Below are 14587 nucleotides of genomic sequence, written 5' to 3' on the forward strand. Positions count from 1 at the left end.
AAATTAAACACACAAATATTACATAGTTTTAATTAAACATATATAAAAACAAATATTAACCCTTTGGTTCCTTGATCGTACGTTTATTGTTTCTATCATCTTTTATTAATTACCTATTAGATCACTTATATAAGAATGTTTGTTTATCTGAAGAAGTGAAGAAATAATAATTACTTATTTATCTCTCTCTCTCTCTCTTACTCTTTCTCTTTCTCTTTCTCTTTCTCTTTTTAATTCTTGATATCATTCCTCCTCTCGTGGGAGGGATTTATTCACTCCTCTCTCTCTCTCTTTCTTTTCTCGTAACGAGAAACGATCAGTTCATAGAATGTGCGTAAGTTATAATGATGGGGGACTTGGTTTTAATACAAAAGTCGTTGAAGTAGATAAAACCAGAATTGCTTTCAGTCGATAACGAGTCTTTGAGTAGTACTCCTCGATCATAAGTACTCGTATCCAAATTCATTTTTTCTTAAAATTATTACAAGTTTACTTATTTTTTTGCTCCAACGAAAAAAGAATTTCGAAACTTTGTTACGAAAAGAATTCGATTTTCAAATTATATTTGTGAAAGATCGACAATAACATTTTGTAATTTTAACATCTACTGTGACATAGTGATCAATAAACTAGAAAACAATAATCATTCAATTGTATAACTTATAAAGAAAAAAAAAACAAAAAAGAAAGAAAAGTATTTTTTCTCTTCAAACACAACGATCAATTTTATTATAATGATTAATACGAAAATAACGAGAGATAACATTATTCGTGATTATCAAAGTTCAAAGTGTGAACTGAACCAATTTTGAAAATAATTATTATTCTAATTTATTTCTATATACCCCGTTCTAACAAAATTATTCATTATTTTAACATTATGTTAATAAACGTAGTTATTATTGTAATAACGTTTCTCGAACATTTCAATTTTTTCAAATTTTATTATTCTCAAACGATCGACACCGATTTCAAGCACAAAAGTTGAGATATTATTATATTGATTGATTGTTCGATTAGACAAATAGACAATTGACGAAAGAATATAATTGAAATATTTTAATTTATTATTTACTTTTTTTGCTATTTATATTCGCATTTATTTTTGTACTTGATTGTGAATGATAAATAAGTTCTTAGATAAGATTTTGACATTACATATGACTCAAGATTATAAATCATTGTGATTAAATAAAATCTAATCGTTTCTTTCTCACTCATTCACTCATATTTCCCTACTTTGTTTCTTCTTTTTTTTTATCTCTTCAAATTTCATTTCCTATTTTATACATAAGTACATACATACGCATACACGCGTGGATCTTTTATCATTGTAATTGATTAAAAGTTTAAAAAAAAGTACGAAAGATTTTCGAGAGACATCATGAACGGAAACGTTGTACCAATGGATATCAAGGTATCTTATCTTATTTATTATTCATTATTCTAGTCAATTAATTAATATTAATTAAGGATCGACTGATCATACCGATTAAAATCATTACGAGAATATATAATATAATCAATTTCAATATATTAATAATTCCGAGTAACTAATTTGTAATCAAATAATTACATTGATAATAGAGCGTCTTAATTACGTATAAATAAATTCATTGTTATAAAATAAGTTTAACCGTTTGAGTGCCACGGAGCGATTTTGCGCTTCTCCTCTGTCCCTCGAACAGTGCCAGTGCTCTAGGCTGCGAAACCGATAACCGCGACACGCTCGGTTTCTGTCGATGCGCGACTTTACGGTTACCACTTTATTTTAGGTAAAAGTAAAAGAATGATACAACTAATAAAAGAACAAATTTTAATTTCAATTATAATATATAATATATAATATATAATTAAAATGCACAAATATGCTTGTAAAAGCATATGAATTGAAGCAATTACAGCTACCGTATAAAGCTGAAAACAGCGCAATAGCGCTCCTTGGCATTCTTGGAGAGGGAATAAGACAAGCGCTATCGCGCCGCTTGGCATTTTTGGAGGGGAAAACAGCAAAGACACATGGCACTCAAACGGTTAATATTATTTTCAGTAAATTTGGTATATCGTTGTCTTTTTTCTTTTAATTGGAATTTTTGCGATAATTTAAAGTTTAAAATGTATTTTCGAGATAATACATTTTTAATAGAATTTTTGTTCCTATTTTTGACGTGTAATTTTTGTTTACCACAAAGAAAACAAAAGTATGCAATTTTCGTAACTATATATTATTGTTGTATTTATCAATTGAAGATTATTTGTAATGAAGAAACATTGCTGATAAAACAATCATTAAAGTCTGTCGACAGATCGTGCGATAAATTTCTCAAAAATTTTGTGTATGATTATTTTTGTGAATAAAAATTCTTATTATAAAATAATATACTTCAGAGATCAATGAAAATTTTCATTCAACTTTTTATTCAGATGGATTACGAAAACAAGGCGGAAACGAAGAAACGCGAGGAAAGGGGCGTGATTTATCAGGTGAGATGAAATTAAAAAATAAGGAATACAAAAAAAAAGATTTGGATTAAATTAAATTAACAAATAAATCTTAATGAGATGAGAAGACAATCGTGTGATACGTTTATTGGTTAGAAAACATTTTTGTATACTTCGAAATATTAGACTTGATAAACATAACTCGCATTCAAATTACGCAACTAAAGTATATCAATTTATTGGTGATAATTTGGTGACATGGACCATGACATGACCATAGTGATGATGATGATGATATCTCTGTCTGTCTGTCTCTGTCTCTCTCTCTCTCTCTCTCATCGTCAAATAAATTTCGTGTTTTTTATTTTTCCTTTTGGTATCTTGTTATCACATTGAAAATAATATTTTTATATTTTGTACAAAAGCTTATACACACACTGCAATCGCTATCAAACAATTTATTGATTTATTTACCATTCTTTAAAAAATTATTATTATTATTATTATTAAGTTTGTAATGGATTATTGCAAAATTAGAACATGACTATTCTGATTAACAAACGTAATACATTCCTTAGTACATACAGAATCATTTATATAACAACTTCGTCTAAGAAACTGTAAGTTTATAGCAATTTACAACGTCACTGTTTCTTCTTTTTTAAAAAATAGTTTTTTTTTCTTTTCTTCCGGTAATTCCTTATTGGAAATTCAAGGAATAATATAATTACCGGTTGTACGATCTATCTTCTATCACGAGAGTCCAATATTTTTTCACAGTTCATTAATTTCAAACGTAAGACAAACGACATTTAACATGATTTAAATACAGGTAGATAAGATTTTTATTGAAATTCTCATCGATGATCAATTATCTAATAGCGTTGTCCATTTAGTTTACATCTAAAGTTTACTTTGTTTATACACAACTTGTTAATATGAAATTATTTACTATTACATTCATCACAAGAAAGAGAAAGAACTTTTATAAAAAAAAAAAAAAAAAAAAAAAAATCATCGTTCTCGATATGTTAATAATACAATTAATTGTAATATTAACACAATTATACATTTTATTTTGCAACAATGTTACGCATATTCTTTTTCTTTGTATTTTTATTCTATTTTTCGTTGAAAAAAAAAATATCACAAATATAAGAGCGATTCACAAAAGAATAATTTTGATATTCCTATAAAATATTACTTTTGATCATAAACAAAAAAATCTAATTTTTATTCTATTAAAAATAAAACAATAAAAAATTTCTCTCTTCGATAATTAATAACAAAACCCCCTTTATAAATGAATCTAACATATTTTGAATGATTTTGTAGTCTTATATAAAAGTAAATTGTGCAATTAATAATTATAATCCTATATAAGTGTCTATCTAAACTCATTAATGATTCGACACGAGAGAATAGTTACGCGTGTATGCTCTTATGTATTAAACTCCATAAAGATATAATTTTTTTTTTTTGTAATCTTAATAAATAATTATACGATATATATCTTATTGTTTTTTTTTCAGATATTAATGAGTCTTAGTGCAAACTTCGTCATAATTGGTCCAGCTATGGGGTTCGGTTACAGTGCTGTTGCACTTGGACCACTTAGATCCGAGTCAAGCGACGTGCAGATTAATTTTAATCAGGCGAACTGGATCGGTTGGTTTGGTTTTCACGTTTAACACGTTTCGTTTTGAAGGATTATAAAAAGAAAAGATAATATATTTTCATTTGCAGCAACTTCATCCGCTTTGGGTATTCCAGTTGGTTGCGTTTTATCGAGTTTTTTGATGAGACGTGGCAGGAAGTTAACATTGCTGATGGTTTCGATCATATCTTTCATCGGTTGGATAATCATTTACATGTCAAACAATTATGAACAAATATTAATAGGCAGAGTGATATCTGGTATTGGTACAGGATTAGGTTCGATACCTGCCACTGTTTATTCCGGTGAAATAGCAAACGTCAAATGGCGTGGTACCATGGTCACTTGGACCGGAAGTTTTATCGCTTTGGGTGTTTTGATCGTATATTTCTTCGGTTGTATTTTCAAGGTATTTATTAAAGAACAATTTTAATATATATTCAATTAATATATTTATATGCTGTGTGTTATATTTTAAGCGATACGATCGATTCCCATTGGTTTAAATAAATAAATATTCATTAATATTCATTTTGTGCGTAGGACGATTGGCGAATGATAGCACTTATGTGTGCATTATTTCCTATATTATCGATTGCACTGATCCTGATAGTATTACCAGAATCCCCTATGTGGTATCGAGAACGTGGTAGATTGGAGGAAGCAGTGGAAACGTTAAAAAGATTTCGCGGTATACCAAAGGATGATCCTGCCACGATGGAAATTTTATTAGAATTAAAACCGAATAATCAACAACGACACAAGAAGAACATAATGAAACATTTGTTTAGGAGAAACGCACTAATACCGTTTGCAATAATGTTGATTTACTTTTTGTTCCAACAATTTTCTGGAATATTCGTGATGGTTTATTACGCGGTCGACATAGTTCAAAGTGCTGGGATCAAATTGGATCCTTATTTGGGTGCAGTTTTTATCGGTGTGGCAAGATTTAGCGGAAGTATAGTGATTGCATTATTTTCATCGAAGTATGGTAGAAGAGTACCTTCGATCGTTTCCGGAAGTGGCATGACACTATCCATGGGTCTGTTGTCTATTTATTTGCTCATGAATGATAAAGGATACGTCATCAATGATGGCGGTATAATACCTGTTATCTGTGTAGTAACTTACATATTTTTAAGTACTCTAGGTTTCTTATCAATTCCATTTGCTATGATCGGTGAAATTTATCCTAGTAAAGTGAAGGATATTCTTTCCGGATTAACAACTTGCATAACTTATATATTTAGTTCGGTTACCATTAAAACTTATCCGAATATGTTGTTACTTATGGGTAAACACGGTGTTTTCTTTTTCTATGCTATAGTTTCATTATTCGGAACGCTTTTTATTTTATTTTTCTTACCCGAGACCAAAGGAAAATCATTGAACGAGATCGAAGAGATGTTTAATAAAAAAATCAATAATAATGTTTCAGAATCCGATGGTACTGTTACCATGGTTTCTAATGGTATCGAAAGTATGTCCATTGAACATGTTAATATTAACAGAGTTTAGGCACAACATAGACTGTTTTTAATATTTCTATTAAAATGCCCCAGCATGGAAATATTTTATGAAAGATAATATTTTCATTGTAAAAAATGTATTATAATTAGCGTTAATGTAGCATTGATTCGAGATTTGATTATGCGTATAATAAATATAGTAATTAATAATTATTATATGGATAATATATTGAAATTAAGACGTTTGATCAAACAGATAAATAATTATTTACATAATAAGCTTTGTAATAAGGTAATAATAATTATAATAAAAATGTATATATATATTATTTTTATATGTTACACTGTTATTATTTTGTGAAAATATAAATAAATTTACGTTATTATAAAAAGAGACGAATAAAATATGAATTTTGTTTCACAAATATCGTAATATTCAAATGTTAACGTGTACATAATATTTTGTTGTTATTGTAGAAAATATGAATTATTACATCTGCGTTTTGACACGAGTTTGATATAATTAATAATTTACGAGATATTTCGAATCTTCATAAATACAAAATATTATTGAAAAATAAGTGAAGTGTAATTAACAACGATTAACAAATACACACTTAAGAGTAACATTTAAATAATCGTTGTAATATTTCTTTTTGATTGAGCACACATTTGTAATATGAATTTTATGGTTCAATTTCAACACGAGAAATGAAATCAATGGTGACCAAAAAACTTGTTTAAACACAGATGCTATTTGGTATTTCACTTAAAAAACAAAAAAAAAACAACGAAAGAAAAAGAACATAAGTATATTTTATTAAAAAATTATGATATTGTGCATCTATGTGTTAAATGAATGATTTTCAATTAACACGCGAAATTAATAAAACGTTTATTGAACTTTTGCAAATTCAATGGGGAAAGATGATTTATCATTAATTTATCATCCAATGAAAGTAAGGAAATTATTCACGAAAATATTAAACCTCGTAGAAATTTCACGGTTATACGGATAGTCTTATGTTAGTTACATCTGCTAATAATGACAAATATAAGTTTCAGATAAAAATCACGAACAAACTTTTCAAGATAAGATGTAATTATATCTACGATAAAATTGTTTGCTTTAGTTTTGACAGTACTTGTAAGATGTATATATGTACATAAGACGAAGTACGAGATAAAGAAAATTTTTGTATGAAATTTTGATAAATATAAATTGTCTCTTTTCATAACGAATTAATAATCGTTTATATTATATATTATCTTTGATAAATTATATCATTAAATAATACTCTTGAAAATATTAACAAGAATTAACATTTATGATTAAAGATTGGAAGAGAAAAAATATAGTCGATTAATCTTCTTTCTCTATATTTTTTGTTTTCTTTTTTTTATTATTAAAATCTTAAATAATAAATTAACAAAAGGTCGTAACAATCACGATAATTAAATAACAAACACAAAATAATGTACAATTTAATGTGTTGAAACGCAGGGATTGGTGGTAGGGGGAGAAGAGGAAGGGTGAAAAAAGATGAAAAAAGAAAAGGAAAAGGGGAGGGGGAAGGGATGAGGGATGGAGGGGGAGGGATTGACGACGATACTCGCGAGTACTAATAATAGTGATGATAATAGCAGATCAAGCGATAATAACGATAACCATTTAGTAGTTAACGTTAACATTAATTAAAGAGTAAAAATAATAATCGTAATTCGATAATATGCCGTTCGGAGCGCGAAAATTAATAATAAATTATCTCTTACTAAAGGTGCTTAAATGCAAAATTTAGCCCACCCTACGATGGGGGTCCTTTATTCTCTAAAAAAAAAAATAAAAAGAAATAAAACAAAATAAAAGATATAAAGGAACGTCTAATGATTTTGTCTGCACCGACCATATTTTATGAAGAGTTTGATTCGACGAATAATTATGAAAAAGAATAATGGCAAGGTACTGCGTGATTATGTGTACTTTAATAACGTTTTATCATTCTCAAACGCGTTCTCTTTTAAAAATTGATCTCTTGAATCTTTTTTTTTTCCCAACGAATATGAGAAAGATAGTCAATGATACAGGAAACAACGAGGTAATCGATATTTTGATGATTGATGATCGAAAGATTGAGAAAAATGGTATAGATTTATATAATCATTTAATTTTGATACAGGGTGGATCCTAAATCAGGGCTTCTCAAAGTGTCGTTCGCGATCTAGTATTGGAGGTAGCAACAATTTCAACAAAATTAATAAATAATTAGTAGATAGTATGACAATTGGTATGCAAGATCGCGAAAAATATTTGCTCGAATAAACACACACGAGTTGATACACCGACCGAGTGGGGGAAAAACTTTCAGTAATCCTCGCAGATCTAAAAGTAGAAAAGAAAATGATTTTTAATATTAAATTACTTTTATTTGAAAAAAGATTCTTCCGTTCGCGTAGGTTGCCTCGTATTTGTTTAAACACGTAAAATTACATCTCTGGTAAATTTTTATTGGCATCCCCCTATTTGGAATCATCCGATTCATCCTATAGGATTCACCCTCGAATAATTGTTCGTCGAAAGAAAAATATTATTATCGTGAATTATTTAATCGATTTATCTCTTTCACATTGACCATTTTCTCTCTTTCTTTGTTGGAAACCGATAGGAGAACACGTTTTTCTACGATGTTTGTCTAATGCGTACTAAAAATCTCTCATCCATATTATCTCCGTTGTTATAAAGTCAAAAGATAATTCGTACGTGACGATTTAGTTTAAACAAAAAATTATTCAGCCAAAACAACAGGACTGTCATTGTCAGGATTGGCTAAAGATTTGGCACGAACTTTTGACAATATGAAATTTGAAACGAGTCTATCTTTCGTCAAATTAAAATCCTTTCGTTAGCACATCGTCATTATTTCTTTTTTTATATACATGTAACATAAACGAATTTTATTTTATTTTTTTTTCTTTCAATAACCATTATACGTTTAAATATATATACGATTCTATTCTTTCCTTTATCAAACATCTCAATATATATTTTTTAAATTAAACAATAGAAATAATAATAAACTTTCACGATTATTTTCAATTCTGTCATACAAAACTCGAGAAAAGACTCGTTTCTAAATCATCGTTCAAATAATTCGAGCCAATGACGACAATTACATCAAATTTGCTACCTTAATCTTCTAATAATGTCAGTAAAGCTCTCTCTCACACGATATTGAAGATCGTGTTTTAATCTTCACACATTCACTGATATTATATTTATATTTATAGTTCGATTTAAGTGGACATTCTTCTTCGCATTTCTTGTTTTTTTTCTTCTTGTTTTTTTTTAATCTCCTTTTGTTATTCTGTTTCTTTTTTTTTCTTTTAATTGTTATTATTTTTTGTTTAAATCCGACCCAACTTTTAAATATTAATAATGCTTCTTCGATATCGGAAGATTCTTCTCGATCGATCGTCAAAGGAAATTTCATATCTTGGACAATCCTTTTTTTTTTAAAATATATATTCTACATTCGAGGAGAATCTTCTTTGGCAACTATCTCTCTATCTCTCTCTCTCTCTCTTTCTCTTTCTCTTTCTCTTTCTCTTTCTCTTTCTTTCTTTATTTCTTTGAAATTATTCAATCGATGATTGGAAAATTCTTGCCAATTTTAATGAATAAAAGTTAGACGACAATATATATTTGCTAATTGTAAATCAGCACGGGTTTTTCTGATTAACGACAAAGATATTTTGGATTTCTATTAGAAGATCGATCGGAAAGGTTTGTGCCGATTTGTTTTTGAAAGAAAAATTGAAAGGCATATAGTATTATTATGTTTATAAATCGGTACGAGAATTTTCCGATCAAAAATTTTACATTTGTTATTCTTCCTTTACGAAAAAGAGAGAGAGAGAGAGAGAGAGAAATCGTACAGCTCGTTTCAATCAAAGGCTAATTTAAGATTAAAAATATTCGTGATAAAAGTATCTCGATGTAATATTTAATTGTTATCCGATCTGGACGACTTATATCGTCTTTCAACGAATCGAAAATGAAATGTTTTCTCCGGCAATGCCAAAGTACCAATGGGTACTTTATAAATTTCATTATTTGCCGGCAATATCGTAAAGTTTTTCAACAATGTAGCAATAGTTGAAAAACTTATATACTGAACCATTTTATAACCCATGCACGATCTTCTACCACCGCCAAATGGCAAAAAGTGTTCTGGTTTGTAAAGTCTACCATCACGTAGGAATCTTTCAGGCATGAATTCTTGAGGCGAGATCCAAAGTTCGTCGGACATGTTTAATTCGTAATTGTTTAAAAATATAAACGTGTCCTTTTCGATTCTGTAACCTGTAAAACAGACAGACAAACACACACACACACACTTATGATATAAATAATTCATATTAATATAAAATAATTGTAAAAAGTGAAAAATATGAGAAGAATGTAATATGATTAAAGATTTGATTAAACATTTACCTGCGATCGAACTTTCCTGATTGGCCACGTGAGGTACGATAGGACTGGCAATCAGCCTGATAGCTTCCAAAATGATAGCTTCGGTGTAAGGCATGACACTTCTGTTTCCTAATCCAACAAATTTCTCTTCGATACCAACCGAATCGATTTCTCTTTGAGCTGTTTGTTGTATGTGCGGTCTGCTAGCCAAAAATCCAAGAATTTTCACGAGAAGATTACCGACAGCCGAATGACCACCGATGATATCTTCTAAAGCAAACATAGCAACGTCCCATGACATGGTTGGTTCAGAATCGGTTTTAACATGATTTATCAAACAATCTATATAATCTTTTTCGGGTATGACAGATGTCCATTTGTTCAATCTTTGCTCGATAATATCCTCGTCGACGAATTGACGAATCTCGTGACTCCAATTGGCCATTCTGGCCATGTTTCGTTGATGCAGTGGCATCAGGAATGGCATGAAATCGGCCGCGTAACCTTGATTAACTTCGTAAAATACTTTGTCGAAATTGTCAACCATCTTGCGAAACGGTTTGTACTCGAACGGGAAACTCTTCGAGCAGAAATATTTCACGAATACGCTAGCACAGGTGTGCAGTACCAATGGTTTTGCGTGTACGCTACCACCCGAATACGAGCTCAAATGATTCATCATAATCTCTAATTCGGCACTTATTATATCGTTCAATTGGTTGTAACGCATCGTGAAGGAACGAGGGAACGTGTGAGCTCTCAGCATCTCTCGACGCGTCTTTTGTAACTCGGACCAATTGCAAAATGCAAGAGCTGCAAATAAAATAAATCAAACAAATGAAAAAATAATGATTAGTACACGTGTTTTTAGGACTTGCAGATCTTTTTCTCTTTTCTTTTTTTTTTACGAGCACGTAATACGAGAAAGAAAATCGAGACTTGACATTAAACTTGACCTTACTCCAGAATCACGTCAATTTGTCGTTTGCGAAATTTCACTGGGTAGAAAGGGAACGAAAAAAAAAAATAATTATGCGTGCACGCAATTATCCCTTTCTCTCTCTCTCTCTCTCTCTTTTTCTTAATCTTCCTTCTCCTTTTACAACGGCGAATCGATCGTGAAAAACGCGGAAATGCAAGGTTGGTACTGAAATAACAACAGCTAAGCTTTTAGACGATTTAATTTGACTCAGCAAAAATGAATAATTTAACAAATCGTTATCCGTCTGCCGTATATATAGTTTTTCCTTTTTAATTTTATTTTCAAATTTAACTTCGATTAACTCGAACTTATAATTAACTCGACGAGTAACAGTAAATGTAATTTTGGTTATATGCAAACTTGATTAATCGTTTAGATAAATATAAAAAAAAAAAAGAAAAGGTAGAAAATAAAAAGGAAGGAAAGAATCTTCCCGTTGGATGTTGATGGATATCGAGGAACGAAACCCATCATCAGCCTTGATCCTGTTTACGAGCGGGGAACTCGTTACGAGTCTGGAACGCGTGAAAGTGGTAACGTGACCTCTAGTAGCCAGTGGTACTTGAACTTGGTACCGCTTCAACGCTCGCGACCTTAGCACGAGTTTCGTCCCGTAGCAGATCGGGGAGGATCCCTTCCGTTCGTCCACACGTTTAACCATCACTCGGCACGAGTTGTTACTCCTCCTTGCCGATAAGCAAACTTGCGAGAATTTAAACTCGTATGAGTTATAGTCCGACCGGATCCGTTCACGTGTTGTGTCGCGTACTATAGTAGCAAGGTCGTTAGCATAAGGAACAATAGTTTTTGGCCCGTTCCAAAAAAAGGTACACAAGTATTTGTTGATTCGATTTTTCTCTTATTTTTTTTTTTTTATTTTATTTATTTGTTAGAATTATCTTTCTCTTTTTTTTCTTCTTGCAACACTAGAGAGAAAGAAAAAGAGAGAGAGAGAGAGAGAAAGTTTATTTTGCGAAAACATATGTGGACGCGTTGTAACTATGTCAGCAAATATTTTCTTTTTTTTTTTCTTCTCCTTTACTTTAAACTTTATTACGAGACGACAATTTGTTATTTATTTCTTCCTTTTTTTTTTAATTTAATATTAAACGGTATCGATGTTTTTTCTATCGCGTCGGATCAAATGACTCTTTCGTTTTCGAAAAGATTAAAATAAAATATATATGTCATTTATGCAATAAAAATTGTTGATTAACAAAACGTTATTATAACTTGTCAACAATTTGACAACCTATTGGGTGATACGTTTAATATTAAATTTTATAACGAGAAAAATAAAAATAAAAATAAAAATAAAACTCACAATTCTCTTTGTTCCCACAGAACAATAGATGATAACGAATGAAGTTAGGCCTGGAATCAAAGTGCGGTCCCTTGGTGAATAATACTTCTTTAATATTTTCTAATCCATTGACAACGACGCAAGGAACCGATCCCATTTTGAGTTTGATCACTTGGCTGTCGTAGACCTTGACGAGATCGGCGAATGCTTTGTAAGGCACATCGTAACGTCCAAGTATATGAAGAGATCCCAAAATTGGCCATGGTTTTGGGCCGGGTGGTTCTGGTAATAACGATCCCTCGGAGTAAAGGATTTTCTTTTGTTTATTAGACTTTCCTGATCTGATATAATCGATCAGGATAAAAACTAATGCTAGCACGGTGATCGCGATAAGGAAGGAAGTTGTCAAACTGAGCGACAGCATATCTTCAGTTGTATATGTGTGTGTGTGTGTGTGTGTTTTTATCACGAACGTATTATTACTTTTTTAATATCTTTTTTTCCTTTTCACTCGACGCAAGTATCTGCGAATGGTCCTCTCGGGTAACGTAAAAGGAGGAATTAATAAAATATAAGAATCCTCCGAAATAACAAAAGACAAATCAAAATCGAATGAATACAAAAATAAAAGATTGTAACCCGGTTACAATTGAGGGATACAACATTGGCGCGAATACACTCAAGTAACACGTTTCAGATCTCTGGTTGGTTGGTTGGTTGGTTTCTGATATACCGGTAACTTTCTTCCTCTTGACGATGACGATTACGATGACGATGAATCTTAGCAAGTAGTAGTAGCAGTAGTAGTAGTAGTAGTAGTTAGAGATAGAAGAAAAATGATTGGCACGTTAGTTGTAATTGCCTTTTCTCTCTCTCTCTCTCTCTCTCTCTCTCTCTCTCTCTCTCTCTCTCGGCGTTGTGTGTTGTCCTGGAGTAATCACGTCTGTGAACGGTCTGCCGATCTGACTCGGTCTGTGGGATAGGATGGTTGCCGGCTGGTTATATAGCGGTTGTAGTAATGTAGTCAGCACATTTGCGTCGCCTGTGCCTCAACCCCATACATATGGATTCGTGTGAGAGAGGACTTGAAGGCAGGGGAGGTGGACACGGTTTCTCTCTCTCTCTCTCTTTCCTACACTGCACGCTGACCATCATTTATCTCTTTCTCTTTCTTTCTCTCTCTCTCTCTCTCTCTTTATTGAGTATTCCCTTGCTCCCTTGTTCCCTTTCTCGGAGGACCAATTTGGCGAAAATGTCGAGACGACGTTTGGATCGATAATCGATAAGACAAATCAAACGGGTTGAAGGGAAGAAGACCCACCCCTCTTTTAATGAAAACAAAGACGAACTGCACACAGAGGAGAAGCTAATGGAAAAAGGAAGAAGAAGAAGAAGAAAAAGAGGAGGAGGAGGAGGAGGAGGAACGAGTTGAGATCGTTGAAGTAGTCGTTTGAGTGGGGCGGTGGATTGAGGAGGAGAGGGGGTTACGGGGGGTTTGGAGACAGGCCCCGTAGGGCCCATCCAAGGGACGCTTCTTGCCCTTGACTTCTCTCCTTAAGGTGCCATCAGCTTTTCTGGCAAGGTGGCTTCTCGCAGCTGCGACAGTCCATCTTCTCCCTCCTCACCACCACCATCACCACCATCATTGCCACTGCCACCCTCCTTCAGCTTACGACGTGCCTCTCGACGTTAATCTTGCTCGCGCGCTTGCTTGGAAAAATGGTGACATGCGAACGAGAGCGAGCGAGATAGAAATAGAGAGATGAATAAAGAAGCATCTCTTTTCGTCGGTTCTCTCTTTCCACCGCGTAGCAGACCCTTCTTCGGGAGGTTGGACCCTCCGGAGAATCTGCAGTAGCAAGAAAGCCGTTTTCGGCTTTGCACCTGTAACACGCACCTTGAACGAACTCGATGCGGGGTGGAAGAAGGCCGATGGAAATGGTGGATGCTTCTTTTCTTTCTTTCTTTTTTCCTACGTCGAGTTGACTTTATTATTATTATTGTTATTATTATTATTATTATTATTATTATTATTATTATGTTAGGTTCGATCATCGTCTACGGATATTTTTATCCTCATCGAATTTTTCTCTAAGAAATTATTTCAGTTGGGGCGACCTACTTTTGACCAATCCGAATTTTTCAAAGTAATTTAATTTTTGAACAATCGTATTGGATATATTTTATTTTTTCTTTCTTTCTTTCTTTCTTTCCCCAGACAGAATAGGTGTCTCTCATCTTTCCCACGAAACACAATTCT

At 32.0% G+C, this 14587-nt stretch overlaps 2 protein-coding genes across 2 annotated transcripts; one reads left to right on the plus strand and one right to left on the minus strand.

Annotated features, from left to right (window-relative positions):
* The first annotated feature begins 1124 nt into the window (after positions 1-1124).
* LOC122520768 (facilitated trehalose transporter Tret1-2 homolog) lies at positions 1125-5768 on the plus strand. The gene is made up of 5 exons (XM_043641018.1): positions 1125-1417; positions 2425-2484; positions 3975-4110; positions 4189-4508; positions 4643-5768. The coding sequence occupies exons 1-5, from the start codon at positions 1385-1387 to the stop codon at positions 5618-5620; spliced, it is 1527 nt and encodes a 508-aa protein (XP_043496953.1). The 5' UTR covers positions 1125-1384; the 3' UTR covers positions 5621-5768.
* Positions 5769-9572: 3804 nt separating this feature from the next.
* On the minus strand, positions 9573-13078 carry LOC122520913 (cytochrome P450 307a1-like). The gene is made up of 3 exons (XM_043641232.1): positions 12349-13078; positions 10064-10855; positions 9573-9931 (listed from the first exon to the last, which is right to left on the minus strand). The coding sequence occupies exons 1-3, from the start codon at positions 12749-12751 to the stop codon at positions 9573-9575; spliced, it is 1554 nt and encodes a 517-aa protein (XP_043497167.1). The 5' UTR covers positions 12752-13078.
* Between the last annotated feature and the right edge of the window lie 1509 nt (positions 13079-14587).

This window comes from Polistes fuscatus, unplaced genomic scaffold, assembly GCF_010416935.1.
Source record: "Polistes fuscatus isolate 324 unplaced genomic scaffold, CU_Pfus_HIC Scaffold4, whole genome shotgun sequence".
In the NCBI taxonomy this organism is placed as follows: domain Eukaryota; kingdom Metazoa; phylum Arthropoda; class Insecta; order Hymenoptera; family Vespidae; genus Polistes; species Polistes fuscatus.

Bases quoted from the DNA above. Each gene is read 5' to 3' on its own strand.
- LOC122520913 (XM_043641232.1), bottom strand. From the start codon at position 12,751: ATGCTGTCGCTCAGTTTGACAACTTCCTTCCTTATCGCGATCACCGTG. The intron at 10,856-12,348 runs GTGAGTTTTATT...TTTTATTTGCAG, and splicing joins CTGTGGGAACAAAGAGAATT to CTCTTGCATTTTGCAATTGG. The intron at 9,932-10,063 runs GTAAATGTTTAA...TCTGTTTTACAG, and splicing joins TCAGGAAAGTTCGATCGCAG to GTTACAGAATCGAAAAGGAC.
- LOC122520768 (XM_043641018.1), top strand. From the start codon at position 1,385: ATGAACGGAAACGTTGTACCAATGGATATCAAG. The intron at 4,111-4,188 runs GTTGGTTTGGTT...TTTCATTTGCAG, and splicing joins TAATCAGGCGAACTGGATCG to CAACTTCATCCGCTTTGGGT. The intron at 4,509-4,642 runs GTATTTATTAAA...TTTTGTGCGTAG, and splicing joins TCTTCGGTTGTATTTTCAAG to GACGATTGGCGAATGATAGC.